This window comes from Eretmochelys imbricata, chromosome 16 (assembly GCF_965152235.1).
Source record: "Eretmochelys imbricata isolate rEreImb1 chromosome 16, rEreImb1.hap1, whole genome shotgun sequence".
In the NCBI taxonomy this organism is placed as follows: Eukaryota; Metazoa; Chordata; order Testudines; family Cheloniidae; genus Eretmochelys; species Eretmochelys imbricata.
Genome location: NC_135587.1, coordinates 6,453,118 through 6,480,508, shown reverse-complemented (window position 1 = coordinate 6,480,508; position 27,391 = coordinate 6,453,118). Strand labels below are relative to the sequence as shown.

General features: G+C 53.8%; 1 protein-coding gene across 1 annotated transcript; it reads right to left on the bottom strand.

The window, feature by feature from the left end:
- Nucleotides 1–882: 882 nt before the first annotated feature.
- Nucleotides 883–26,946, bottom strand: TPRN (taperin). The gene is made up of 4 exons (XM_077836070.1): nt 24,751–26,946; nt 4,165–4,348; nt 3,378–3,508; nt 883–2,803 (listed from the first exon to the last, which is right to left on the bottom strand). The coding sequence occupies exons 1-4, from the start codon at nt 26,944–26,946 to the stop codon at nt 2,741–2,743; spliced, it is 2,574 nt and encodes an 857-aa protein (XP_077692196.1). The 3' UTR covers nt 883–2,740.
- Between the last annotated feature and the right edge of the window lie 445 nt (nt 26,947–27,391).

Genomic DNA, 27,391 nt, shown 5'->3' with positions numbered 1-27,391 from the left:
TGCAGATTAAATGTAGTTTGATTTATGCCAGTCATTTTCAAACATTTTAGGTTGCATACACCTTTCCAAGTAACAGTCTACTGCATATGCCCATCTATCCATAGGTACAAGTCTTACTAAAGAAAATGCATTGTTCCCTAGTACAGGATTTTTCTCGTATACCCCCTGGCGAGAGCTCACATACCCCAGTTTGAAAACCACTAGTTTATGCTGTCCGAGTTCTCAGTGGGACTCCCCTTTCCGCACAATAAAGAGTGACTGCGTGGGAAGCAGAAGACAGGGAAAAAAGTTGGAGGGTGTGTGACAAAGGAAGCAAGTTCAGGGTCTGGGCTGGCATTACAGCTCCTGTTTTTCTCCCCTTTGGGCCGGGTGAATCTACTCCTGTCCTCACCCTGCTCACCAGCCACCCCTCATTCCTTCTCAGCACCAGCTCTGGAGATTGGGCCTGGTGATCTTTCCAGGGGCTTGTTGGCCCTTTTTCTGCTTTAGAGGCTCTCCAAGCTGCAGCCCCTTCAAAGATCCTCCCATGGTCACTAACTCCCCTAAACCCTCCTCTGCTGACTCCCCCAAACTAACTCCCCTTATGGCCTATGGGGAAAGGCTCATTTGTCCATTGCACTCAGCACAGCAGGTGGCTAATTACTATGCACATCAACATGCTTGGTGTTTGGCAATTGGACCAGGGTGCAATCAGTAAGAATTCCCATTCCTCTTCCCCTAAAAAGCTTAGGGGGCCCCGCACTGGCAATAGCATATGCTGCCCCCATACCCTTTCTGAGAATGAAGAGGATCTCTTGGGTTCCTGCTCTTATCTCAACAGAGTGTGTATTTCATTGAACATCTCACCACTGGTTAGCAGGGACAACCATCAGCACAGAGAGCTCACTGCCATGATATTTATTGGATCCCATTTATCAAACCACCAAGAAAGTTCTTCTGAATTTCTGTAATTCCAAAGTACTACAAATCACCAGGCAACAACACACGTGGCAGTCACATGGGTCCTTTCATCCGATTTGGAAGCACAAAGTGTTACAAGGGCAGAAAGGGGGCTGGGGGGGGAGTACTAGGCTCCTCCAGCAAACCTGGCAAAGTGTCAGTAGAGCAGTTGAGTTTTCAGAAGAAGCAGTTCCCAGTTAGGTCATGAATGCCAGAGGGTACATAGACACACCCTCCCCTTCTGCTTTGTATATGCTATTATCAAGGTAAGTGTAAGGTATACAAAAGATTTTCCATTCAGACACAATCACAGACAACTTGATTGGACACCGTCAGACAAACGAACAAATGCATCAGTAGATTTAAATCAGAACGACACGAGCTTGGTCCTTTGGAGGAGGTGGTGGGCTCAGATACCGCCCTCCCATCCACAATGCCCAAAGAGGCCAACTCTGTGCTGGCCACATTTCCTTTAATCCCAGGAGTACAAGTCACATTAGCAGCAATGTTCAGTTCACGAACATTGGTCTTTTACAGAGCGCACTATTCTGACCTTGAGTCTACAGTACTAGAGATGTGTCCACCAGCAGTGACAGAGCCTAGCAGACGGCATTGCATATTGGCTTGCATTACCAATTAGTGAAGGCGAATTATAGAAACCCCACAGAGAACAGCATATTTCTTGTTCAGGCCTTTGTGGAAGAAAGCAGAGAAATGGCCCTTTTGCACTTTGGAGCAGAGGCGTGAGAAAGGCCAGGTGCAGGTTTAACAGGGCAGTTCTCAATTCTGCGGCCTGCTCCGGGGCCAGGAGCACAGGCACTGGACATGGCTTGGGCCCAGCCGTTGGCACTTGGGGTCAGAAGCCAACCAGAGCCGGGTGGAGAACAGGCAAATCACAGCAGGAGTCACAATGCTTAGAGCTGAGACACCAACAGCTGAGCGAGGGAAGATCAAAGCTATCGCCAGTGCTTGGGAACTCTTTCAAGGGGCCAAGTCATGCAGGTCCAGCTGCCCACAGGGAGCGAACCAGCATTGTAGGCTGGGGACACTCCAGCTTTTATCGATCATTCTCCTACTGATCTGCAGCAGAGAACAATTTGCCCATTCTCCTACCATGCTTCACCCCCAGCGTGCGTACCCTGCTTTCAGCCAACCAGGCCGACTCACCGGGCTCCACAACAGCTGCATATCAGGCCCAGAAATATGCTTGGGCTGGGACTTCGCTATTCATCCCCAGCAGCCTCCAAGCTGAACACCAAAGCGGCAGCAGTGGCTCCTGTTGCAATGCAGCTCCCAGACCACAGCTGCTTTCCTGGGTCCAACTGCTAACCTGATTCACAGACAACCCCGGAGATCCCTCAGGTGCTCACACAGCAGAGACTTTCAACCAGAGCTTCCCCACTGAGAAGAGAGTCTCCAAGCCTTTCTAGAGCCCACTCTGGGTGTACCAAGGGGCTAGAGACTTGCTCTCACTAAGTCATTCGCAGAAGTCTATTGGTAGCTGCTCTTGAAGAAGGAATGTGTAAGGCCACAGGCAGAACATGTCAGCTACCTTGGAACTAGCAGGTGTCCCCCAGAATCCAGTGCAAATATTCTCCCAAAATACCCAGTGGCATCTAGTCCCCCTCAGGCAGCAGGGCCCGCGACAAAGTGGAGTGGCTGGGGCCAGCAGCCCATTTCTGTGGTGCTTCAGAAAGTCTCCATCCCACGAAGTGCATCCGAGGACATTGAGAACAGAACACAGGGAAAGCTGCCAGGTTCCCTGCTGGGCAGGAGTGCTGCAGGTGGCATGGCCCAGGAGTCAGAAGTACAGGGCAGGCTCACTGCTGAATTCAGAGAGGCCACTCTGATCGGCCGGGGTAAGCTACAGGAGAGAAGAGAGGAGCTGGGGAGCGCAAGCCTTGCAAGTCCTATGGCCAGGGGTGCCGATGCTTTGGGATGGCAGTGACCGATGACCATGCCCCATTTCTGTGCTGAAGGTGCTTTATCAGTCCCCAGAGGAAGGCAGGCAAGCTGGCAGCTGCATTAGTCTCCCCTATGCATACAGGCAGCGGGAGGCCACTGGCTGCAGCGGAAGCATCTGCTAGCCTGTCTGACCCTTGGCTCCGCTGTGGGCTCCCCGCTCCACAATGCCGCGTGGCAGGATCTCCCCCTCTCCCCTGCACCAGGCCAGGAGCCGGACCACAGTAAGTGGGCTCAGGAAAGTACTGCTCTGAACCATGTCTGCTGATTGCAAGGTGGCCCCCCCTCCCCAGTCTCCCCCTCCTGGAAAGCAGAACCCTTCCTCCACCCCCACCCCAAAAAAAAAAAAAAGAAAAGAAAAGAAAGGCTGTTCATCCTGCCTCTGCCTGCCCAGTGGCCCCCCACACACACACGGACTGGGCAAGCCGGGAGGGCACGGGACTCTGCACGCCCCCCACCTCGCTCTGAACGCTCACCGTGACCTGGTTCCCTGGGACATTGGCCTCTTTCAGGGGGGGCCCGGCAGCACTGGCAGGCTGCTCCTCGTATTCCTGCTCCTGCCACCTGCTGAACTCCACGGCGTGCTTTGGAGTGTAGCTGGAGAAACCTGCACGGAGGAGACAGACGCTTCAGAGCTACTGACCAGAGCAGGACTCCGGCAGCCAACCAGCCGCTCCCCTCCCAAAAGGGGGATTTCCTCTGGGCCGCGTCATCCAACCCGCAGGGTCCAGCCCAGCCTCATGCACACGGGAAGAGGATTCACTGCCAGGCTCCCGTCAGGGGGTCATACGGGGCTAGTGGAGGCCTGGGCTCCTAGGGTGGGGTCAAGCAGCTTCTGCCCCGGCTCTAGTGGCTGCAGCTGCCCCCTCTGCAGATGTCCCTGCGGTTACGCTCAGAGGGGGAGCCAGCAAGGCAAGCGTGACACTGCACAATCCACCAAGAGGGCCATCTCAAGTGGGAGGAGCTTGGGATTCTCCTCCCCCTATTTGCGGCTTGTCCACATTAAATTCCTTTTAACGCCCACTTCTGCTCTGCTGCTCACAGGGAATTCAGGAGCCCTGCAGCCATTTGCCTATTCCCGTTCCCCAAATCCGCCTTGATCTGGGAGTGGGGTCAGTTCTGCTGGGCTGGCTGCAGAGAGCCTACGCCAAGCGTGTGCTGCCTAAACCCTGGCAAGTCCCCGAGAGCCAGCACTCCCAGCTCAGCCCATCCGTAGGGCAGGTCTGGAGCGGGAACAGGTTGGCGACAGATTGCCCGGCTCACCTGAGCTGGGCACATTGGCGTGCATGGTGCAGGTTGGGCGTGGAATGAACAGGGAAGAGGGCTTGTCCTCCTCATCGTCCTCCGCTTCTGAAGAAGACTCTTCCTCTTCCTCCTCCACCAGCGAGCTCTCAGAAGGGTACTCGAACGTGGTCTGCAGACTTGTCTCATTGAAAGAGATCTTCATCTGGAGAAGAAGGAGAGTTATTGGGAACCAGGCCACCGAGCCACCATTACCCACCCCGGCTCAGCCAGGTTGCTGCCAGCTGCCAGCAAAGTACCAGGACAGATGCTATGACTTTGCTCCTGCCTTAAGATGCACCTGCCCTACAAAGTGACCCCTGACTTGCTCACAGATCCAGCTTCACAGCACTATTTAAAGGGCAGAAAGCAAACTGGAGCAGGACGTGCAGCCCAGAGCCCCCTCCCTGAGCCTCACGCTCTTAGCATGGGCTCCTTGCCTGTGATGGTACCGCCAGGGAGGAAGCCCTCAGAGCAAGCCAGGCCCCAGAGCACCGAACAGGTTCTGGGTCAAACCCGATCTTCAAATCCCAGCCAGAAAGAGCATCACCTTCAGAGCTCCCTGCAAGGAGCACCCTTTCCCCCAACAGATCGCCAAGCATGGCTCTGGCGGCGGGGGCTCACACGCAGTGCACTACAGCAACCCAGTCATCTGGGACTCCCCCTCCATGGACACAGGGGAGCAGCCCCCCTGCTCCAAAAATCAGGAAGTGACCCCCTACCCACAGGGGGCTCAGCTCCCATAGCACTGCGCCACCCCCAGCACAACCCCAGAGTGCAGCTACAGAGGGGCCTGAACTCCAGAGTGAGACACCAACAGCTCCCTCCACCCCTTCTCACGGCGACTGCCAGCACGATGAAAATGCACATCCAGGGCAATTCGCCACAGAAAAGCCTGAGACTTCAGAGCACAAGACCCTCGTCTCTGCCCACGCACTCAACTGCCCCATCATGTGCAGGACCCACAGCGAGGCTGGGAAAAGACCCATCCACGAATATAACTACAGAGCCCCAGGCAGGCATCTGAGGCACCACAGGCCTATCCAACAGCAAGATGAGGAACTCCCTGGCTCTGCCAGCCCACTGAGTAATGGGGGAATGGCCAAATCCTTCGCAATGAGAGCCCAAAAATGCCCTGGCCTGGGGCCAGCAGGAATCTCCAAGGGAAGATTAGCAACTTCCTGCACAGGCCAAACTGCTGGCTAGAACCTAGAGAGACCCGCTGCAGGGCGGGCTCCCCAACATGCCCACAGGCATCTCTGGTCAGTTTCCCCAATGCCGTTCTGGATAGCAGAGGAAGCAAAGAGTCTGATCCAATTATCTCGGCTCCTGCTCCAAGCAGCAGTGACCGGAACTGTTCACAGGGAGGGGATCTCAAAAGACAGAGGCCAGGAAGTAGCAGAGATCCCTGCCCTAATCATAGCAGCCATGGGGGCAAGGAGGGGACCTTACTGCTAGCCTGTAAGAGCAGGCGATAGGCTGGCACCCCACTTTCCTCCCACGACACCAGCCTTGCCCTTCCTGTTTTTAGCCTGAGCCAGCATGACACCCCAGAGGCACCTGCATCTTTCCAGCAAGGTCTGAGAATGGAGAAAGCACCTTCCAGCTGTGGTGGCATGAGGGCCCACTCCATGGAGGGCAGGCTGCCCTACCCTTTGTGTGCTAGCGTGCCCAGCAGAGTCTCTTCCCCTTTGGCAGCTATGTATTATATGCCTCTCTGGAAGCTCAGCAGGCACCAGCTGGCAGCCAGCTGATGGCAAGATTCCATCACTGCTCAGCACATTCCAGGCAAGCACGGCACCGCTTAGTGTCCAGACTCCAACTTGCCAGGAGACTGGTCACAAGGAGGGGCTCCCTAGCTGTACTTAGATTTCTACGTCAAAGTGTTTTAATGACCTCTGTAGCTATTGGGGGGCAGTGCCTCCCCCTCAGTTGCCTCCCCTCAGCCCAGGAGCAGCTCTGACATGGGCCGGGAGTGCCCCCAGCACCTGCTGCCCCTTCCCTGCTACAGCTGCTCAGCAGCGCCCCCACCAGCTCCCGGGGTTAGGGTAACCCCCCGGCTGCTCCATCAGCTGCTTCCCTGCTGGGCTGAGGGAGCCGCAGGGAGACCTGGGCAGGAGCTTGACTAGCTCTGCCTGAGCCTAGGGCAGGTTCCGGCACTGGATGGCTCCCCGCCCCCACGCGGGCCCCGGGAGAGGTGAAACCAACCAGCAGTTCCAGTTCCTGATTCTCTGCCCCAGCCCCAGGCAGAGCAGCCTGGGGGGTTACCCTAACCCGCACCAGCTGGCATCAGTACCCTGGGGACCCCAATCCTGCTAGGGAAAGTTGGAGCACAGCCTGCCACTGCCCCTTCCACTTCTGATGCGCCCCTCCCAACATGCCACCTGGACCCGGGGGCTGTGGGAGTGCTGAGGTCAGAACCAAACGCGCCAGTTCTTCGTCCATGGGGGAGCCCCCCACCCCGCTCCGCACCACAGGAATCACGGGTGTTCCTGCTCTGACTGTGACCCCTTGGCCCTGGGGCTGACGGGAAAGGTGCTGAAGGAGAGGGGATGGCATTGCTGCACACAGAGTCTGGTATCATGTGGCTACTTAGGCTTGGTCCCTATGCTCACCATCAACTTGCAGCCAGCCTCCCCAGGCACAAACAGCAATTGCTAACAGGTGTGCAAAAGGAGGCCCTGAGCAGGTACCAGATGGCCTCAGACTGGGGCATGGAGAAGGAGGAGGCTAGAATAAAAGATGCCCTATTGACATTCAGCCAGTTATGACAAGCGGAAGTTTGGGAAGGGATGGGAACCCTCCTGCTTCTGGACTTGGCCAGCAGCAGGAGACTGACTGGATGGCCCAAGTAGATCCAGGATGGCACAGCGGGGTACCACAGTTCCCACACTGAGAACTGTACTCCAGAACAATCCTGCGTTGGCCTGGAGACAGGCATTTTCCATCCCACATTTGGGTTCAGCGATCTTAAGAAGCTCCGGAGCCCTACCCCACAATCCGGCTGCTCTGCACAGGCTACTTACAGAGCCAGTGAGTTAGCCAGTGTTGCTCCTGAATATGCCAGATCCCGAGGGGAGGAGAGGTGCCAGTCTCCAGCGGTTAACCTGGAGCTGACAAGGACAGAGGGACTCAGACTACTGGATGGGGTAGACCCTGGAGGAAGGCAACTGAACAAATCCAATCATAATTCCATGTCAAAAGAACAGCTGGAGACAGACTAGCTAAGCCACTTGAGCAAGACTGCAAGGTGCCCTAAGTGGCATAAAGAACTCTGAGAAGAGAGAAAACAGTGGCCAAAATGCCCACAGCTGCAGTACTCCTGGGACTGGGGGCTGTTCCTGGTGCACCTTCAGGAAGGGCATAAGGGCATCATCTTGGGGGCACACCAGACATTAGATGAGGAGCAGTAAGCAGTGCAGGGGGGAAGAGAAGCTTCATGTGGAGGGCAGAACCCAGGGAGTAAGCGGAGAGCAGTAGAACATGAAGATTTCCTGAGAAGTCTTGAGGCTGGGCAGGAGCGCCAGGCAGGACTGCCTGAGCTGGATACTAGGCTGACTGGTTCCCCTTCGCCTCAGGTGGCAGGACTCTTTGGAGCTGAGCCCTAGCGACAGACAGGGATCGCTCTGCAAGATGAACGGTGCTGGCCAGCCTTACTACGCTTGCCCTGCCACAGCTTCATTTGTGAGAACTGCTGAGATACAGGCCTATGGTGGGGCAGTCCTCAGAGATGGACTGGAGGGACACTGCTGTACTGGTGACTGAGTGGACACTCAAATCCTCCCGGAAGCAGATGATATTAGAGAGAACTATGGAGCTGGTGGCAATAGGGGCCCTTTACAATTAGGACCAAGGAACAGTAGGGCTGATTCCGCTTGGAGAAAGCCTTATTAGGGTTCAGAAGGGTTACTGACCTAGGGGAAACAGCGGCCAGGAAGTGGAAGATGGGGTTGAGGGAATGCTAGGCACTCACTAGTACCGCATTGCTGTCAGACTCATTGTACATATGTGCAAGCAGCGTGTCAGCCAGTGTCCGATATTCACCCTTAAGGACTAAGAGCAGAATGACTTCCCCAGGCATCTGCATTCACACCATAGGCTCCTGGGAGCCATTACCAGACTTGGGACTTTCCCATGTCGCAACTTGTCTCTGCTTCTGGCCAGCTGAGCAGCATTTTGACAGCCAGGTGCAGCCCAGCTGCTTTGACCTTCCTCCAACACAGGGTGTTGAATTCCTGCCCACATGCTTGTTATGAAAGGTCAGTGAGCAGGACAAACTCCATGGGAAGTGTGGGCACAAAACAGGTAGTCCCCCAGAAAGTCACAGGGGATAGGGGAGGTTAAGACTCAAGCTCACCTCTGTAGGCCACTCCACTTGCCACTAACCGGTTCTCACAGGCAGAGGCTGCGCGCCAAGCAGGTGGAATGAGCAAGCAGGAGTCTCTGGGACCCTGAAGAGAAGCAAAGAGTCGGGATGGGGTGGGAGATCCCTATTGGCAATTGCAGCCAAGAAGGCTTGAGTGCGCTCAGCGTGTTCCAGATGCTGCTCAAGGAAACAGGACTAAACAGATGAGAGCAAGAGACAACCCTGACCCCCTGTTACTGGTTTCTCCAAGAGGAGCCCTCTGCGCAGCTCTCCATCATGGGTAGCACTCAGCCAGTGCGGCCCCATACTGTGAGTACTAGCCAGGCTGGGGTGGTCGGTGCCTGCACGCTGCACAAGACTTGGTGTACAGAGCAGAGATTACACTAGTGTACAGCGCTGCGGGCCACTGGAATTTTACTGGGCCTTCTAAAGCAGATGCTGTAAGTCTATTTGCTAAACTGGGAGCTGCAGACAGGTATTTCCAAGAACAGTTTGCTCTCCCCCCCCACCCCCAGCAGTGTTTAGCAATAAAGTTATCCTTCTGCAGTTTGCTCATGATGGTTACATTATGGCTAGAAAGAAAAAAAAGGGAGTGTCTGTGTAGGCTTATCTTGGAGCCTTACACCCCAAGAAAAGGTGGAACACGTGGGACTGGGGGGAGAACATCTCACATTCTTCATAAGGTGTTCAAACAGCAATGCAGGAAACAGGTTCTAGATTGTGGAATCCCAATGCAAAGCCTCTAGCTAGCCTCTGCCTGGGATACGCAGGCTTCAGAAGGAAAGTCCAAAGGTACCAGCAGCCAGTTTGCTTCAGACAATTTTATTCCCGGGGCAAATGTACTCGGGGCCTGGCCACAGGAGCTTACTAGTCTGTACATTTCAGCGGTGAACCCCCCGGTGCTGAAGCGCCGTTAGCAGAAGGGAGCAGAATGATGCCCCACACCAGGTGTAGCTGACTCAAGTTCTACTCTTATATCTTAACTGCAGGTGCTGATGTCTGCATGTTTCATTCCACCAGTTGCTTTACCCAGACCTATGCCACAAACTCCACATCCTAGACAGAAACATGTCTGAGCATTAATGCTTCATCCAGGGATGAAAGCCATCCCCCACTGAGCAGTGAGAATGAGGCTCTCAGGGAGGCACACAGTGCTGGTAAGCCAGGTGATGTTTGTATCCATGGCAAGTAACCTGTTTACTTGCCAAGGTTTCTAAAGTACTGAGAACAGAGCACAGTCTGATCCCAGGGGGGAGCAGGTTGTGCCTGCAGGCAGCATAACAGCCACACATGGATCCAACAACAATTTTTAATCTACAAAGAAATCCAGCCCCATAGTTTCGGGCAGTGCTGAATGGGTGAACGCACCAGAGTCCCAACCACACTTCAGTGTTCATTCTAGGCAGGGCGTGTCACAGCAGCCCTGCCCAAACCCCAGCTTTATGGTCTGCTCAGGCATTCGCCAGTCCCCCGCGTGGGCTGCACAAAACGTAACATTCTGCAAACTGAATACATATCACAGCTCCATAAAGGAGTCTGAATCCAAGTCTAACCAGGGACAGCTAGTGGCTGCTCTGAAGCAGGCTAACACTTCAGGAGATAAAGATTCCCACCTCTGAAGAAGCTTTAGGGTTGTGTGGAAATATAGTCAGCTAGTTTAAACCTGCTAGTCCAGGGATGGGGTGGAGGATGGGACATGTGTCTCCACAGGCAGGGAACGACGATCCCTCACCTGTGCCGACAGTGCTGAGCAGTGGTGTAGCCGTGTCAGCCCCAGAATATTAGACTAGAGCTCTGCGGAAGCTGGTCTCTCACACCCACAGAAGTTGGTCCAATAAAAGATACTACCTCACCCACCTTGCCCAGTGCCAAGCAGGCCAGTGACTCAGTCTCACAAGCAGGTCTGAGGTGAGAGCTGTCAATTATCTCAGAACTGTGGCAGCAGGGGAGTGTATTCTGTTACCTGCGCTTTTTGCAGGGGAAGCAGTTTGGGGTCATCTGTCATGGAAAGTCCAGATACCACCATGATCCCAGTCCAGCCTTCTGCACCTATCCCCCTACTCGGCCCTCTCCTGCAAATTGACAGGGGCTCCAGACTGTTCAGCTGTGCAGTACGAACACAGCTGAAGGGGCAGGTACTGATCCAAATTCTCAGTTCCAGACTCTCCCACTTCACTGTCATCTCCTGCCAGCTGGAAGGCAATGCATCACAGAGCAAGGGCAGGTGCCATACCCTAGATTGCAGCATCTCAGAACAGGCAGCTCTATACGTATGGGCATGTAACTACATGGGAGCCTTCACTGACACCAGCTAGCCATACCACCTACTTACTCAACAGCTAGGGACAATGCAGTCCCATTGTGAATTGCACAGGAACCTGTGACAAAATGAGAATTTTCTGAAGTATCTGTAGGAATCCTAGGTGTGCCTCAGTTTCCCTCTGCACTTTGCATTGTGGGAAAAAAGTTTAAGTTTCCTGCTCAAACAGCACAGCTCGCAGGCGGTCTGGGGTGTCACCTGGCTGTCTAGAGGGGATGAATAGGGTCACAAAACAACTGGCTGAAACTGACCCCGAATCAACAGAGCATCCAGCAAGACAAAAACCACCGAGTGAACCAGCCACACCTGACACCAGAAAACCCTGAGAAGACCGGCAAGGAAGAGAGCAAGGGATGGAATCCATCACAGCTTGGCCAGCTCACCATGGCACTGGTTTGACCAGGGTGGACTATGGCTTAACCTCTGCCTCTCTGTGCCACGGAAGGACTGTCACATTATGTAGCCAGGTGACTAACAAATGGTTACCTTGGTTTTGAAAAGGCTGCCTGTGTCATGGTAAATGCTCCCTGAGAGCACTGCACCTGGAAGGAGCACACTACAAGCCTCCAGCAGGAGCCCAGTTGGGCTGGATTCGCTGCAGAGAGCCACAGAGAGAGGGATCGCTGGTGCCGAAGGCCCGGTCTTGGAGACCCTAGGCCTACCCCTGTGGAAGTGCCTGGGTTCTGGGAACCCAGCATACTAAACGGGTCACTCTCAAGAGACTGGTTATGGGGCTCAGCATAGACCAGACCCTGGGACTCCATGACATATGCCAAGAAGGTTTTCATGCAGACTAGAGACACTGAGGCTGGTCCTCCCAGGGTTACTTGACAGAAGGCGTCAGGGAGGTTATGTTACTGTGACAGGTGATGACCCAAGTATGGTGATTATAGAGCAGCTAAGTGCTGGTAGAACCTCATCTATGGAAGCTTGGAACAGCCTTGGAGAAGCTGGGAGTTTACATCCCTAGCAGCAGCCCTGCGGTAGCAGGGCATTTGCAGTGGTCCCAGGAGAGCCATCCAGATTATTGCCCTCCACCTTCTTGGAAAGAGGAGTTTTGCCCAACTAGAAGGGGAAATCTAAGAATGGCTGTCACAAGATTAAAACCCTTCCAATTTAAAACAAAGACGATGGACAACCAAGGGCAGATGGTTCAATCTCATTCTAGATTTAAAAAGCAGGCTCCGTGTCTTAGCTGGTGGAAGCCCACAGTAATGTGGGGATAGAAGAGCCTGGAACCGGTTCTGCCATCACAGTGTACAGATTGCACCACTAGGACTGGATCTCCAGCAGCCGCTTTAGGTCCCTGTAAGGGCTCTTCCTGGATTATTTTGCCAGTACCACTGAGCAACAAGCATTTTCCTGTCATACTCTTTGCTGAGGCAGGAAAGGTGTGAGCGTGAAGTTAGTTTCTCCTTGCTAGACTACTGTGATGTCATCCTAGAAGAGTCTGTCAAGAGCAAGTTCTGTTCAGTAACTAACACTCTTTTGCCCCATCAGTTGAGAATCAGTGTTTTTACCTGCACAAAGTAACCCCAAGATTTACACTGGCTAGCACGCCAGGGAGCGCTGGGCTGCTGGCAGAGGAGAGTCTCTGTAGGATCAGACACCAATTCCCATGCCATGCTGCTCAACAAGAGAATCTCCCCTTACAAAGCCAAGCCACAAAGCTGCTTGGTATAATCCATACACTGAAGCACATGGTAGATGGGAGGAAGGAACCCGGACTCGAAATATTAAACTTCACGTAAGAGAAGATACAGGGAAGAGAGCTTCAAATTCCTGGTGAGAAGAGACAGTGCAAGGAGAGAGGCATCGAGGGCATCAGGAAGCAGAGGTCTGTCAGAACTCAGCACTCTCTCAATATCAGCCCAAGCTGTGTTCCAACAGCCTCACAGCTCCACTGGGCAAGTGGCGTTTGTTACTTGTGCGCGGCAGTGTGGCTATTCACCAAGCCTCAGGAGAATGGACTACGCTCTCGGGCAGATCTGCAGGAAGGAAACTGGACTAGTGTCTTCGGCAGCTGAGTCAGTAACTTACCCGTTTAATGCAAATAATGTCTACAAGTTGCACAAACATCTCCCTTCTCCACTTCCAAACAACAGATCTCATCCAAATACAGAGAAAGCAGGATAGAGTGAATTGCTATCCTGGCCCGGAGCCTGTCCACACATGGAGTTATTCTGGAATAACTATGGCACTGTAACTTCACACCCTACGTTAATCCAAATGAACTTTCAAGTGCGGACAAGCCCCAAGACGCTCCATGTCATAGACAGGCCTGAAATGGAGATCTCTGTACAGCTAAAGAAGGATCCTGGCTTGTGGACCAGTCTGAGGTACTCCCTGTGTGCCGGGCTCATCGATATAAGGAATAACACAACCATGAGGCAGAACACCCCAAAGGGCTCCTTTACAGAGAAAGAGACTTTAAGAGGGTCACCATTCTGACCTTTAATCTACAGATGAACCGGAGCCTTCTGAGACCTAGAATGGAATAGAGGCCTCCTGTGTTCTAGGAAATACTGGGAATAGAATCCCCTTCCTATACTGGAGAGGAGCTTCTCCTAGTGTCCAGAACTAAAGGAGATAGGTGCCTGTCTCAGCATTTTGAAAGAGGGTTCCCTCCAAAAAAAAGGGGGGGCGCGCTTAGAGCGCGTCATGAATGGAATAACCTCACTGGAGAGTTTCCAGAAGTGATATGTTGGATGTTTGTTCTACAAAGAAACAAAAAGATGCTTCCCTAATGGGGAAGCCAACGAGTCTCCCAAGTTGCATTAGAAGCTCCCAGGTGTGTCCTCAGACCTGCTGCTTCACCTACGAGTCGTAGAGTTTTCTTGGTGTTTGCTTAGGAAATCTAACTGTCTCAGAACAGAACCTTTGAGAGGTCTCACTCAGATGGCTGCAGGCTAATACTGCTCGGCTTTCGGACAAGAGGATGGCGCTCTCCTGTAGCATGCCCAATACAAATCAAGAGGACAGAGAGCAGACCAGGAATCTCATTGATTCAATCCGTCTTCATCTTTACCCAGGATCTCCCCAAAGACACACAGTACGGCTGCTAAAGGTTTCACTTCTCCAGGAACAGCTAGCCACACACCCACGGCCCAGGGATTATACTGCAGTTTAGCGGCATGTCTTCATCCCACTGCACAGGAGCAGGAACTTGGTTTTTATAAGAGTCGTTTTTCAATAGGTCAGTGTTCACCCTGCCGCATTTGCAGAGGCTGACCAGCAGCAACACACTGGAGCTAGCTGCAGACTAAGACGGCCCTGCAGCAGTTACATTCAGGTTTTCTTTGCTGACATAAGAGCTATGGGTTTTGTTGAACCTCTGCCTTGGTTTCCTACATGCGCAGATGGCAAGGAAGAGGTTCCTACTTGCTGGCACTCATGCCAATGCAGGGTTCTGAGCGCACTGGGGAGGGCTGTTACCAGGGACTAGAGAGAAAGACAGTCAAATGGAGCACTTGAGGAAGGGGGCATGCCAACCTCTTCCAATAGCAAGGGTCTGATACAGCCCAGGGATTAAGGAGACAATCAGAGATATTTTTAAATGTAATCCAGCAGCACCAGGGCCTTTCAGTCCCCACTTGAAGCCAGCTCTTGCCTCAGGGTCTTGCTGAGCCATGGTGAGCATCACAAGTTGCCTAAGCAAAAGAGAAGCCTCCTCTTTGTGTAACAGCTCCTTGCAGGGCAGGCAGTAGGCAGAGAGAAGGGGGTTGTGGGCAGATGCGGGGTAATAGCCCTTCTTCTAGAATGCAGACAGTCGTCTTAATTGCTCTTTACTAGAGGAGCCCTTTTCCCAAGGCTACTCCCGGGGCTACAGTAACCCTCCCTCTGGCAGAGGGGAGTTACTATAGCAACATACCCCCTTTCCTTTCCTCTCTGTCCTCCAAGCCAACGAAGGCAGAATGCACCGCTCCCACTGTGCTCCTAGGCCCAAGAGCCAGGGGCTGGCTGTGGTTTGCAGCATGGTGCCTGTTTCATGAACTCTCCCTTCTCTCACATCACAACCTAGGAACAGCAGCATTACAGCAGAGCGGGCAGAGCAGCTGCTCCTGCAAAAAGGCATCTGGCTCACAACTGACTAAGAGGGCCGAGGTGCGGGAGGTAATAATTTTTATGGGTGAGAGAGAGACAAGCTTTCGAGCTACACAGAGCGCTTCTTTGGGTCTGGGAAAGGCACTCCGAGGGTACGTCTACACTGCAATTACACACCCATAGCTGGTGTTACTGGCTAAGATGAGCGAGATCAGCAAATCGGGAGTCTGCCCACCTGGGACTGGATCTCTCCTGAAACCGGACTTTGACCACAAAGTCCATTCATCACTCCGCTTTACAACCCACTTCACCCCCTGGTGTGTATTACAGCTTTGACCCTGCAGGCAGTAGGTGTGTTCTTCCCAGCAGTAATAGGAACCTTAGTCAGCTGTACTGGTGCCTGCAAGGCAGCAGAGCAATGGTAGGAATCCATTCCTGGGCAGCCGCACTATGCTAAGGTCACATTTCATATCATCCTGTGAGGCTCCATCATGCAGAGGGGGTCGTGTACACTAGGGCTGGAGGGAACAATTTGACAACACAGCTACCAACTGTTCAGCTTCATTGGCATTACAAGCTGCAGGAAGGACTCCAGGAGGCCACCAGTATTTTAAGGACCATGTCATGTAACTGTGCTAAGAGCAGGTCTGCACAACGCTGCTTCGAGGTTTGTGGCTGCCAGCACCTGGCCTGCATGACAGCTCCAGCATGTCCCACTGATTCAATTCTGCTGGGGATACCTGGTAGGGCAGCGGTTCTCAAACTTCATTGCACCACAACCCCCTTCTGATAACAAAAATTACTACATAGCCCCAGGAGAGGGGACCGGAGCCAAAACTTGCCCAAGCCCCATTGCCCTGGGTGGGAGGGCCCAAGCCTAAGCCCTGCTGCCCATGCAGCGGAGCTTGGGCTTTGGCCCCAGCAAGTCTAATGCCAGCCCTGGTGACCCCATTAAAAACCCACTTTGGTGGCCCAACCCACAGTTGGAGAACCACTGTGGTAGAGCAACTGAAGGGCAGATTGACTGTCGAAGCACCATTGTGCAGACCTGCTCTGAGCAGGGTTACATAGCGTGGTCCTCAAAATACTTGTTCCTCATTCCATGAAGGGGAACATTTTAATCCTAAATGGACATTTGCATTCCACATTTTAAGCAGCGCAGTGACATTAGAAAATACAGCAGGTTGGAATGTGGCATGCATGTCTGCAGGGAGACGGACTATCTCCAAGAAGAGCCTTTCACAAGCAGCAGTAGGAAAGCAGAGGGTTTAGATGGTTTCAAATCTGAAGGATCTCACTTCTGTATCTGTACATGGCTGCAGCTCAACCAATGCCGCAAGCTCCACACTATGAAAAACAGAACACGTCACACTAATGCTGGGACCACTGCTGGCTCTCCAGCCATTCAGAGTCCTGCTCATCACTCACCAATCCTCAGAGGGCCTGGTGCCTAGTTAGAGACAGGCTCTCCAGCAGTACCCCCAAGGACTGGATGCTCACTGGGGACCAGACACCTCCTAAGACTCAGGGTGCAGCTCCAGAGCAGGAGACACAAACCTCCGAATACATAGTTCTACACCACGACCTACAGGCAGCCTCACAGCCAGAGGAAAAAGGAAGTCTTCAAAACAAGACTAACATCTCCCTCCCACAGAGGCCTCCCCCTTTCTTAAGCAGCTTGCAATCCTTGCTGTCAGCTAGCACAGACATGACAGTCAACGATCAGGTGCTTGAGAGAAACCTAGATTCGTATCTTGGCTTTGGCGGATGACCAGCCTCAGAGAGAGATTGGGTCACATGAGCTCACTGGGGATAGGTATTACCCCACCATCTCCTAGGCATTTGATATCCAATATCCCTCCCTTCCCTGCAAAGCCCAGAGGATCCACATCCTGCAGCGAAGCCCAGCTCTCCTTCCTGAAGTTGCTGTTCTTTGAACGGCCTGCTATTCCGTTTAGGTCCTTGTACCACTTCTAGGCTCATGGCGTATGAGACACCCTACACTGAAAGGACAAGCCATCTGTTAAGGACAGGAGAACACCCCCAGCCTGCCAGAATAATCAAATTAGTTAATTCCTCTCTCAGCACACATAGCCTGCTCCTCACCACAGCATCTCACAGGTAAGCCGGTTGTATGAGCAGATAGCCCGACTTGTGGGTTCAGATGGAATATACTTGCCACACTGCACTTTGCTAGACTGCATCCTAAAGCCAGAAAGGCTCAAGCAGAGCCAAGTGTGGTTGAAACATCCAACTCTAAAATCATTTGCTATACTTTGGAACTACCTGGGTAAGGCCTAAAGGACCCTTGTATAGGAACAGGAAACAACTCACATGTGCCAGACCCTGCACCTATGTGGCACCCAAAACACCACGTGTTATTGTAAGGACATCTCAGCCTTTATTTCAGGGGAACAAGCTCTATGGAATCAGAAGAAAAACAGAACCGCAGATAATCAAGCCCCCAGGTGAATTTCTCTTCCCCCCCCTCCCACCCCAGGTCTGGGGCAGGAAGAGAAAGGGTGGCCCTGGTCCAGTCATCTAATTCTCAGCTGAGCACTGAGAATGCCATCTTTGGGTATGGATGACAGCATGGCAACAAGGAAGGATACTCCGTCTCCCATCAGCCAGCAAGTAGAATGAGATCAGCTAATCACAAAATGCCTGTAAAATACGTCAGAGCAGGAAACAAGCTGTCGAGATTCTATGCATTCTGCAGAGATATGGCTGTATCTGCACATTCCACAGCGGGCACAGTAATGCAGGCCCTATCCTTACTGTTTCAATATTACTCATTAAACTAAGTATAACACTAAACAAACAGCTCCATCAGATTTTACGGCGAACACACAGAAGGGCACGATTACCATGAAAATATATTACTTCAAAGTCAGAGAGAGGTTCCTCTCCTACAGAAGGTCTTTTCCCACACAAACTTTTCACTAGAAAAGCAGAATTTCACTGTGATCAAGTTTACTGTAAGTTGTTAAAAGGGAAGTCACTTTACCTGCATTCCTGGAAACCATGTCCAGGCCTGGTGCTCATTCCTTATAGTTAAGGCTGCGAGTCTCTCACTGAAGTCACGGATTCTGTGACTTTCCGTGACTTTTGCAGCAGCTGGTGCTGGCTTAGGGGCTGCCTGGCTCGGGTAGCCCCTGGGCCAGCAGCAGCAGTTTGGGTGTGAGTGAGAGGGGGCTCAGGGCTAGGAGTTGGGAGGTATGGGGGGCACTTACCTCGGGGGGGGGGGCTCCCTGGCTCCCACTGGCATGGCCCTGCAGCTCCTAGGCAGAGAGGCATGGGGGTGACTGCAGGCCCTGCCCCGGCAGCTCCCTTGACTGTGGCTCCCAGCCAACGGGAGCTGTGCAGCCAGCTGGCCCCTCCGCCGCCTAGGAGCTGCAGGGACACAGAGCCCCTGCCAGCCCCACCAACCCTCCCCCCCCAGCACCAGTGGCGGGCCCAGGCCACTGCCCGCCTCCCTCCCCCCAGAACCCACAGGGTCCCGGGGCACCTCCCGCACCAGTCACGGCGCCCCCAGACCGTCCCCTGCAGAGCACCCATGGCCCCCCGCCCAAGTTTTAGTTAGGGGTACACAGTAAAAAAAAAGTCATGGACAGGTCATGGGCCGTGAATTTTTGTTTACTGCCCGTGACCTGTCCATGATTTTTACTAAAAATACCCGTGACTAAAATGTAGCCTTATAGTGTGTTGACAAACGGGAAAGTGTGCTAAGAGCTACAATAATGATTCAAGATCCACAAGACAACGAGAGGCTTAGAGAATCATAGAATATCAGGGTTGGAAGGGACCTCAGGAGGTCATCTAGTCCAACCCCCTGCTCAAAGCAGGACCAATCCCCAACTAAATCTTCCCAGCCAGGGCTCTGTCAAGCCTGACCTTAAAAACTTCTAAGGAAGGAGATTCCACCACCTCCCTAGGTAACGCATTCCAGTGTTTCACCACCCTCCTAGTGAAAAAGGTTTTCTTAATATCCAACCTAAACCTCCCCTACTGCAACTTGAGACCATTACTCCTTGTCCTGTCCTCTTCTATCACTGAGAATTGTCTAGAACCATCCTCTCTGGAACCACCTCTCAGGTAGTTGAAAGCAGCTATCAAATCCCCCCTCATTCTTCTCTTCTGCAGGCTAAACAATCCCAGTTCCCTCAGCCTCTCCTCATAAGTCATGTGTTCCAGACCCCTAATCATTTTTGTTGCCCTTCGCTGGACTCTCTCCAATTTCTCCACATCCTTCTTGTAGTGTGGGGCCCAAAACTGGACACAGTACTCCAGATGAGGCCTCACCAATGTCGAATAGAGGGGGACGATCACGTCCCTCGATCTGCTCGCTATGCCCCTACTTATACATCCCAAAATGCCATTGGCCTTCTTGGCAACAAGGGCACACTGCTGACTCATATCCAGCTTCTCGTCCACTCTCACCCCTAGGTCCTTTTCCGCAGAACTGCTGCCTAGCCATTCGGTCCCTAGTCTGTAGCTGTGCATTGGGTTCTTCCGTCCTAAGTACAGGACCTGCACTTATCCTTATTGAACCTCATCAGATTTCTTTTGGCCCAATCCTCCAATTTGTCTAGGTCCCTCTGTATCCTATCCCTGCCCTCCAGCGTATCTACTACTCCTCCCAGTTTAGTATCATCCGCAAATTTGCTGAGGGTGCAATCCACACCATCCTCCAGATCATTTATGAAGTTATTGAACAAAACCGGCCCCAGGACCGACCCCTGGGGCACTCCACTTGACACCGGCTGCCAACTAGACATGGAGCCATTGATCACTACCCGTTGAGCCCGACAATCTAGCCAACTTTCTACCCACCTTTAGTGCATTCATCCAGCCCGTACTACTTTAACTTGCTGACAAGAATACTGTGGGAGACCGTGTCAAAAGCTTTGCTAAAGTCAAGAAACAATACATCCACTGCTTTCCCCTAATCCACAGAACCAGTAATCTCATCATAGAGAGCTCAAGTTCTAAGAAAAGATCAAGAGGCAATTTGATCAGTCTGTAAGTTCCTACAAAGGGAGAAGATATGACATTGGCCATGCAAACATGCATGCGCATGGTGCCAAGGAATGCTTACCAGAGGCACCAGTGAACACAGTGCAGATCTATGAAGTGTTCAAAGCACAACAGGGACCAGAAGGAGAAGGGGCACGCTAGGCATGGAACCAAACTACTGCCAAGAAAGGGACTCTCTTGAAAAAACCTGTCCTCTAAACCAGTGTTTCCCAAACGAGGGATGCCGCTTGTTCAGGGGAAGGCCCTGGTGGGCCGGGCCGGTTTGTTTACCTGCCATGTCCGCAGGTTTGGCCGATCGCAGCTCCCACTGGCCGCCGTTCGCTGCTCCAGGCCAATGGGGGCTGCGGGAAGCGGCGCAGGCCGAGTGACATCTCCTGCTGCTGATTGCTCAGTTCCTCTCCCTGCTCAGGCCTCTCTCCTCGTACACAATGCCACCCTTCTTGCACCAGCCCCCAAGTTAACTTCGGTGGACTCCTATGTAGCTGTGTGGCCTCCAGAAGCAGCAGCTAAGCTGGTTCTTTCTGTTTATTTCCTACTGCTTTTACAGACCTCCAGTCCATGAAAAGCCAGGACACCTGAAGCAGCAGCAAGAACCAAGAAAATACAGCTCTCCATAGCCCATGGTGAGGAAGCCACTGGTACACAAGGTGCTGAGATGCACTCTCCCCCTGTAATATACTGCCAAAGCCGAGATCAGAGGTGCTGCGCTCCTTAAATATAAATGAGAAGAAGCTGCTGGTAGGGGCTCAAATTTTGGAACTTGCAGCACCCACAGCCTGGATTTGTTAACCTCCTGGGCACAGCACAAAGCACATTTTCTCCCCTTCCCTGGTAAGGAGGGTGTGAGCTCAGGTGGATCTAGCTACGTCCAGTCCTTTGTCAATGTTTTTGAGTGGCACCTAGGAATGGAGCTTAGGCATCTGAAGAAATAAATTGTTCTTCCACAAACTGCAAGTGAAAGTTGACAAAACTGTCTTGTGAGCAACCTCCTCACTGGTAAGTTAGCAGCAGAGACCGAGGTCTGCACTTGTTCAGATACACTGCTAGTTTGTAGTCATCAAAAGCAAAGAGACAAAACTCACTGATAGTTAGACTGTCAAAAGCAGAAACCTCCAAGGTATAGACACCACATACATTCATAGGAACACAGGAATGACCAGTCCAGATCAGTGCTCTGTCCAGCCCTGTACCCCGTCTGAAAGTGGCTAGCAGCACATGCTTCAGAGGAAGGTGTAAAAGACCCCCCGGGGGTGGAGGGGGTATAGCTTGATATAGCTTGTCCACAGGGAAAATTTCCAGTATTGGTTAGCTTACGTCAGATATTTTTAGCTTATGTCACGAAGCAGGAGAGTTTATAGCATTAAAGTTATCTCTGGAGGTTCTCATTATCCATATAAGTACCCAGTCCTTTCCAAATCCTTGTACACTCTTTGTTTCAATACCCTATTGTGGTAGTGAGTTCCACAAACTAGCTATGTATTATGAAATTTATTTCCTGGTATACATTTATTCCCTTTCAATTTCACCAAATATATTTGTTCTTGTATTAGGAAAGGGTAAACTGGAGTGCCTGATTGACCTTCTCTCTTATGCTTTGTTTTATGTCTCTTTCATGACCCCTTTATTCTTCTCCTTTTCAGTCCCAGTCTTGTCATAAGTCTCTCTAGGCCTCATCAATTTTATCACCATCTCTGATGCACCCACCCCATCCTCTAATTCAGGGGTTCTCAAACTGGGGGTCATGACCCCTCAGGGCAGGGGTAGTCAATTATTTTTTGTCAAGGTCCAAATTTCTTGGTCAAGGTATAGGCAAGGTGCAGACTCCAGAGAAAATTAATTATAACAAGTAAATAAAAAGATTTTGGGGTCTGCCTCTACTAAAACATTTGCAACAGGGTGATCTGAACCAAGTGTAAGCTTACTTTGCTGAAGACATTCCACATAAGGGCATATTATTGACTTCTGAGAATATTACAGTGCCTTCAGGTACCATTTTCTATCATGTTCTGTACATCAATTAGTTTGCTTTTTTGACTGCCACTGTACATTAAGCAGAGATCTTCATTGAGCTCTCTCTCAGGTTCTTTATTTAGACTCTAGCTCTGTGTCTGAGTAGTTCAGGTTATTCCCTCCAGCACGTGTTACTTTGCATTCATCAACATTGAGTTTCATGTCATCCTGCTGTCCATTCATCTAACTTTGTTAGGTCCTACGTCTTCTATAAACTGATAAGTTTGTGCCACTGTATGCTGTCCAGGACAATGAACATTAAACAGTGAAAAATACCAAAGCTGCTGTACTCTCTAGCTAATTTTCCACATTCAATTCATCCAATTCAGAAGTTTCCTCTAAAGATTACACCTGCTTGGGCCACCCTGTGGACTATTTCCCTCAAAATCTGCGTTAGGGTTAGAGGTTTAGCAAGCGAGATGTATTCCTACTGTAATTCCCACTTTGGTTTGGTAAAGACAAAAGCTATTTGGTAGCATGTTTCAAACCTAGAAGTCAGTGACATTATAAGCGCTTCACTACTAGGCAATACAACAATGTATTTTAGCATTAGATTTTGTAACAATTCAAGCCTGCTCCTCTGTCTAGACCAGTGGTTTCCAAACTGGGGTTTGTGTACTCCTGGGGGTTCACAAAATGTTACAGGGGGTTCTCGGGGAAAAATTCCTTAATGGCGGACAGAGCTATGGGACCCCGGGACAGCACTGGGCCAGCAGCCAGGAGCCCCTGGACTTGCAAGAGCTAAGCAGATCAAAGCAAGCCTATCTATCACACTGAGGAGATTTAAACTTCAAGACTCCTTATAAGAAATAAAAAGGGAGGTGGATATTTTTTGCTGTTTTTAAAATTAAATAGGCAGCTAGTATTGATTTTAAAATTATGAAGAACAAGTTTAAGCTTTGTTGTAGCGTGCATTGTTTGCCTGGACTGCTCAAGACCTGAATGCTTGTGTAGGAGGAACTCTGAGTTGGCTTCTTAAATCCCTTCATGCTGTTTCACATCTGATACTCCTTGATGAAACCTAGGAGCCTTCTCTTATAACAGGCTTATTCAAAGTGATACAAGCTACGAAAGTGAGATCTTGGAAGAGTGTTGCCATTTACATAATGTAATACAAATATTGTAATGATCAATAATAATAGTGTGTAATAAGCATGTCGTAAAAACAAATTTTATATTTCCAAGGTCCCTGCTTTTATAATTTATGCTCAGGTAAAGGAGAAAATCCCTGGAAATATTCCTTTTTAGGAGGGGGTTCGCAAGATTTCACATTTTAGTGAAAGAGGTTCATAGGTTGTTAAAGTTTGGGAACCAAAGCTCTAGACCGGGGTGGGCAAACTACAGCCTGCGGGCCAGATCCTGCCCCTCAGGGCTTTGGATCCAGCCTGCGGGATTGCCCCCCGTGGTGCCGCAGACCCTGCGCCACTCTCAGAAGCAGCCAGCACCACGTACCTGGGGTCCAGGGGCGGGCAGAGGGCTCCATGCATTGCCCTTGCCTCCAGGCACCGCCCCCCACTGCTCCCATTGACCAGGAATGGGGAACCGCGGCCAACGGGAGCTTGGGGGAAATACCTGAAGGCGTGGCAAGGCCACCACACAGAGCCCTGTGTCCTCCCCTCCCCCAGGGGCCGCACAGGGATGGGGTTCCGGCCGCTTCCCGGAGTGGCACAGGGCTGGGTCCAGGGCAGGCAGGGAGGGAGCCTGCCCTGGCGTGCACCGCTGCCACCCCGGAGCCACTTTAGGTAAGTGGCGCCAGGCCGGAGCCTGAACCTCTTCTGTACCCCGCGCCCCCCAACTCTGCACCCCAAGCCCCCTGCCTGCATCCCAACCCCCTCCCCTGAGCCCCCTCCTGCGCCCCAAACCCCTCCCCTGAGCCAATCACTTGCCAAGCCCGTTCCTACACACCGCACCCCCTCCCATACCCCACACTCCCTCCTGCACCTCAACTCCCTGCCCCAGCCCTCTATACATTTTCCCCACCCAGATGTGGCCCTTGGCCCAAAAAGTTTGCCCATTCCTGGTCTAGACCATTATATCAATATAACTATCCCTGTGACATGATTCTGAATCCCAGCCCCACAAGGGCAAAGTCAGCTCCCAACTGGTAAAAAGATCTGGCAGTCACTATGTCTTTCAAAGCCACTTGACAGCAGTCCAGGCTGGCATATGTATTTCTTGGAGGTATTCAGAGCTGTATGTAGATTCCATCCTAAACAGAAGGCACGGGGGTCTAATCTCAAAAGGAATTAAGACGGTGCTGACATCCCACATGCTCTGCCTAGTGGTGTGGCCATACTAATCCCTGAGCCACTAACAAGACCTCATTAACTCAGACAAGAAGCCAAGTTTATGTCGCCTCATTAGAGCCGCAACTGGTAGCGAGCTCAGGGAGGGAAGCGCGGTGCTATAGTGCACATTAGACACAGCGTGCAGCGCTGGAAAAAAGTTAGGTTCAACCCACCTCGCTATCTGACTCCTCACTTTCTACTCGTTCCTGTGAATGTTCTTAATTCGTTCGGTTTAAAAGGCATCTGAAATGCAGCCTGACTGGGAAAAGAGACTGTAGCACACCCCAAGGGCTGTCTCCCGCTCTGAGGATGTACGTAATGAAACAGAACCCTTCTCAGTCTCCCAAGGGCTGTGCTGGCTTCACAGGAGCAGAAGCCGTTACCACTTCTATTGCCTTCCTACCACACACACAGCAGCTGGGACCAGGAGCCGGATACACAGGGGAAGGCATGGAGTCACTTTTCCGAGCAAAGCCACCCTCCAAGCACTCCCGTCAGGTTACCTTTTTGCGGCGAGAGCCCATCTTGCTCATGCAGGACCTCTCCAGGGACAGGTAGCCGCCGATCACCTCGATCTCATTCACAGTGGGGTAGCGCTTTTTAAGCAGTGGCCCAAGATCCAGTTGGGGCGCACCAGGGCTCCCCAAGGTTTTGCCCTTGCTTCTGCTTTCCTCATTGTCTTCTTCTTCCGATTGCTGGGCTTTGCTGGCTCCACTGTCGACCTCCACCCCAGAGCTGGGTGGCTTCCTTTTGGGCACTACGGTGAACGTATTGCCGCCTCTCTGCTGGAAGGCGGAGGAGGCAGGGTGGGGTATGTACAGGGGTATAGCAGAAGTCTCCATTCTCAGGTCTGAGGTAGCTTCTTGGGGCTGCTCTGAGTCCTTCAGTCCTGCAGCTGGGTCCATCTCCTGGGGCAGGCCCCCAGTGTCCAGCTCCACAATATCATCATCAATGTAAGTCACAGGCACCAAGAGCTTTTGAGGGGCCTGGGGGGGGGTTATGGGCTCCCCCTGCTGCTCACGCTGAGGCTTCGAGGGGGACATGGCCCCTGCAGACTCTGTCAGACGCTGCCCCCGGCCGTGGTGGGGCACAAAGAGGAAGGAGTTCCGTGAGTTCAGGCGCAGATTGGCCAGTGCCTGCGCTTGGAGATCATGGGCAGGGATGGTGGCCAGGTCTGGCTTGGGGGCTGGGCAGATCTCAAAGGAGCCCCCGTCCCTGAGGGCAGACGCAGAGAGCGGCTGGAGAGGGCTGGGGGTGGCACTGGATTGGGATGGCTGGATCTCTTCGCTCCTCTCCGGCTTTGGCCTTATGTTGTCTCTGGCAAGGGAAACGCTTGGCGATGGCTCCGGAGGTGCCTTAACACAGGGGCTCCTGCCCCCTGGGCCGGCACTGTGCTCCACGGGGCCGTTGGTGAGTGGGGCACAGCTGCCTGGACGGAGACCCCGGGGAGTGACAGTGAAGGAGTTGGAGCCGATCTTGTGCAGGAAGCCATAGGCCTGGGAGATGCCCAGGGAGCCCGGGACCGGCTGGGGGGCAACAGGGCTGACTGGGGAGCCCGGGGCCTGCCGGTTTGGAGGGCTGGCTGGGAGGACTGGGGCTGGCCGGGGGGCAGCAGGGCTGACCGGGACCGGCTGGGGGGCAACAGGGCTGACTGGGGAGCCTGGAGCCCGCCGGTTTGGAGGGCTGGCTGGGAGGACTGGGACCGGCTGGGGGGCAACAGGGCTGACTGGGGAGCCTGGGGCCTGCCGGTTTGGAGGGCTGGCTGGGAGGACCGGGACCGGCTGGGGGGCAACAGGGCTGACTGGGGAGCCCGGGGCCTGCCGGTTTGGAGGGCTGGCTGGGAGGACTGGGACCGGCCTGGGGGCAACAGGGCTGACTGGGGACCCCGGGAGCGGGAGTGGCCGGGGGACGGCGGCGCTGAGCGGGGAGCCCGGGACCCGCCGGTTTGGAGGGGTGGCCACGGAGACCGGGACCCGCTGTGGGGCTGCGGTGCTGACCGCGGAGCCCGGGACCGGGGCCAGCCGGGCTGGGGGGCTGACGGGGGAGTTTGGCACCGCAACTAGCGGGCCGGGCTCTGCGTCCCTGCTCCGACGCCGCCGGCCCCGCGGCCACTGGTCAAACTTCTGCAGCAGGCGGCTGACCCGGCCGGCCTGGCCGGGCTCGGTCGGCTCGTAGACGAAGACCTGGGCGGCGCGGATCTCGGTGACCGCCGAGCCCTTGCGGGCCAGCAGGTCCCGGAGCGGGTCGCGGCCCCGCGGCGAGGCGGCAGGCAGCGGGTCCCGGGCGCCCTCCCCGGCCGCGAAGCAGGCGGCGTCGGCGTCGGGCTGGGACTCGATGATGAGGATGTTGTCGGCGCGGATGGTGCGGATGCCGGGCACGGCGCTGTACAACTCCAGCAGCTCCTGCAGCGGCCGCCCCGCGCCCCGCCGCCCGCCCCCGGGCAGCCCCTGCCGCAGCCGCCGCCGCTCGCTCTCCAGCCGCATGAAGGGGTTCTCGCGCAGCGGGCCCAGGCTGTCGGCCAGCACCAGCCGCTCCTCCGGGGGCGCCGGACCCGCCCGGCCCCCGCCGCCCGGCTCCGGCTCCGGCTCCGGCTTCCCGCCCGCGGGCGGCCCCGCCAGCTTGGCCCGCTTCCGCTCCAGGATCTCCCGCTTCCACACGGGCAGCGCCGGCCCGCCCGGCGCGGAGAGCGGCGGCTCCATCGTGCCAGCGGCGCGGGGCGCTGGGCAGCACTGCCAGGCACCGCGCGACCCGCCGGCCGCCTCCCCACCTGCGGCCCCGCCCTCTGCCCGCCCATTGGACAGCGGCGGCGGCCCCGCCCCCTCGCGCCCGAGCGACTCCGCCCATTGGGCAGCACTTCCGGCACGGCGAGGCCGGCCATTGGGCTGCCAGTTGCGGGTGAGAGGCGTGTCTTGGAGGGCGGGGCGGAGCCCCCCCCGTCCCAGGTGCGGCGGCCGCGCTCACTGTGGGCACGGCAGGGGGCGCTGCCCCCTCCAACCGGGCTGCGCTGCCAGGCGCCTCCGGCGCGGGGCCGTGTGCCCGGAGCGCGGCTCGCCCCGGCAGGGAGAGCCCCGGGGGCGGGGGGCAACGTACGGAAAGGCCCCTTAGCCGGTGCCGGGCTGCTGCGACCCCGCAGGCGGCAGCTGG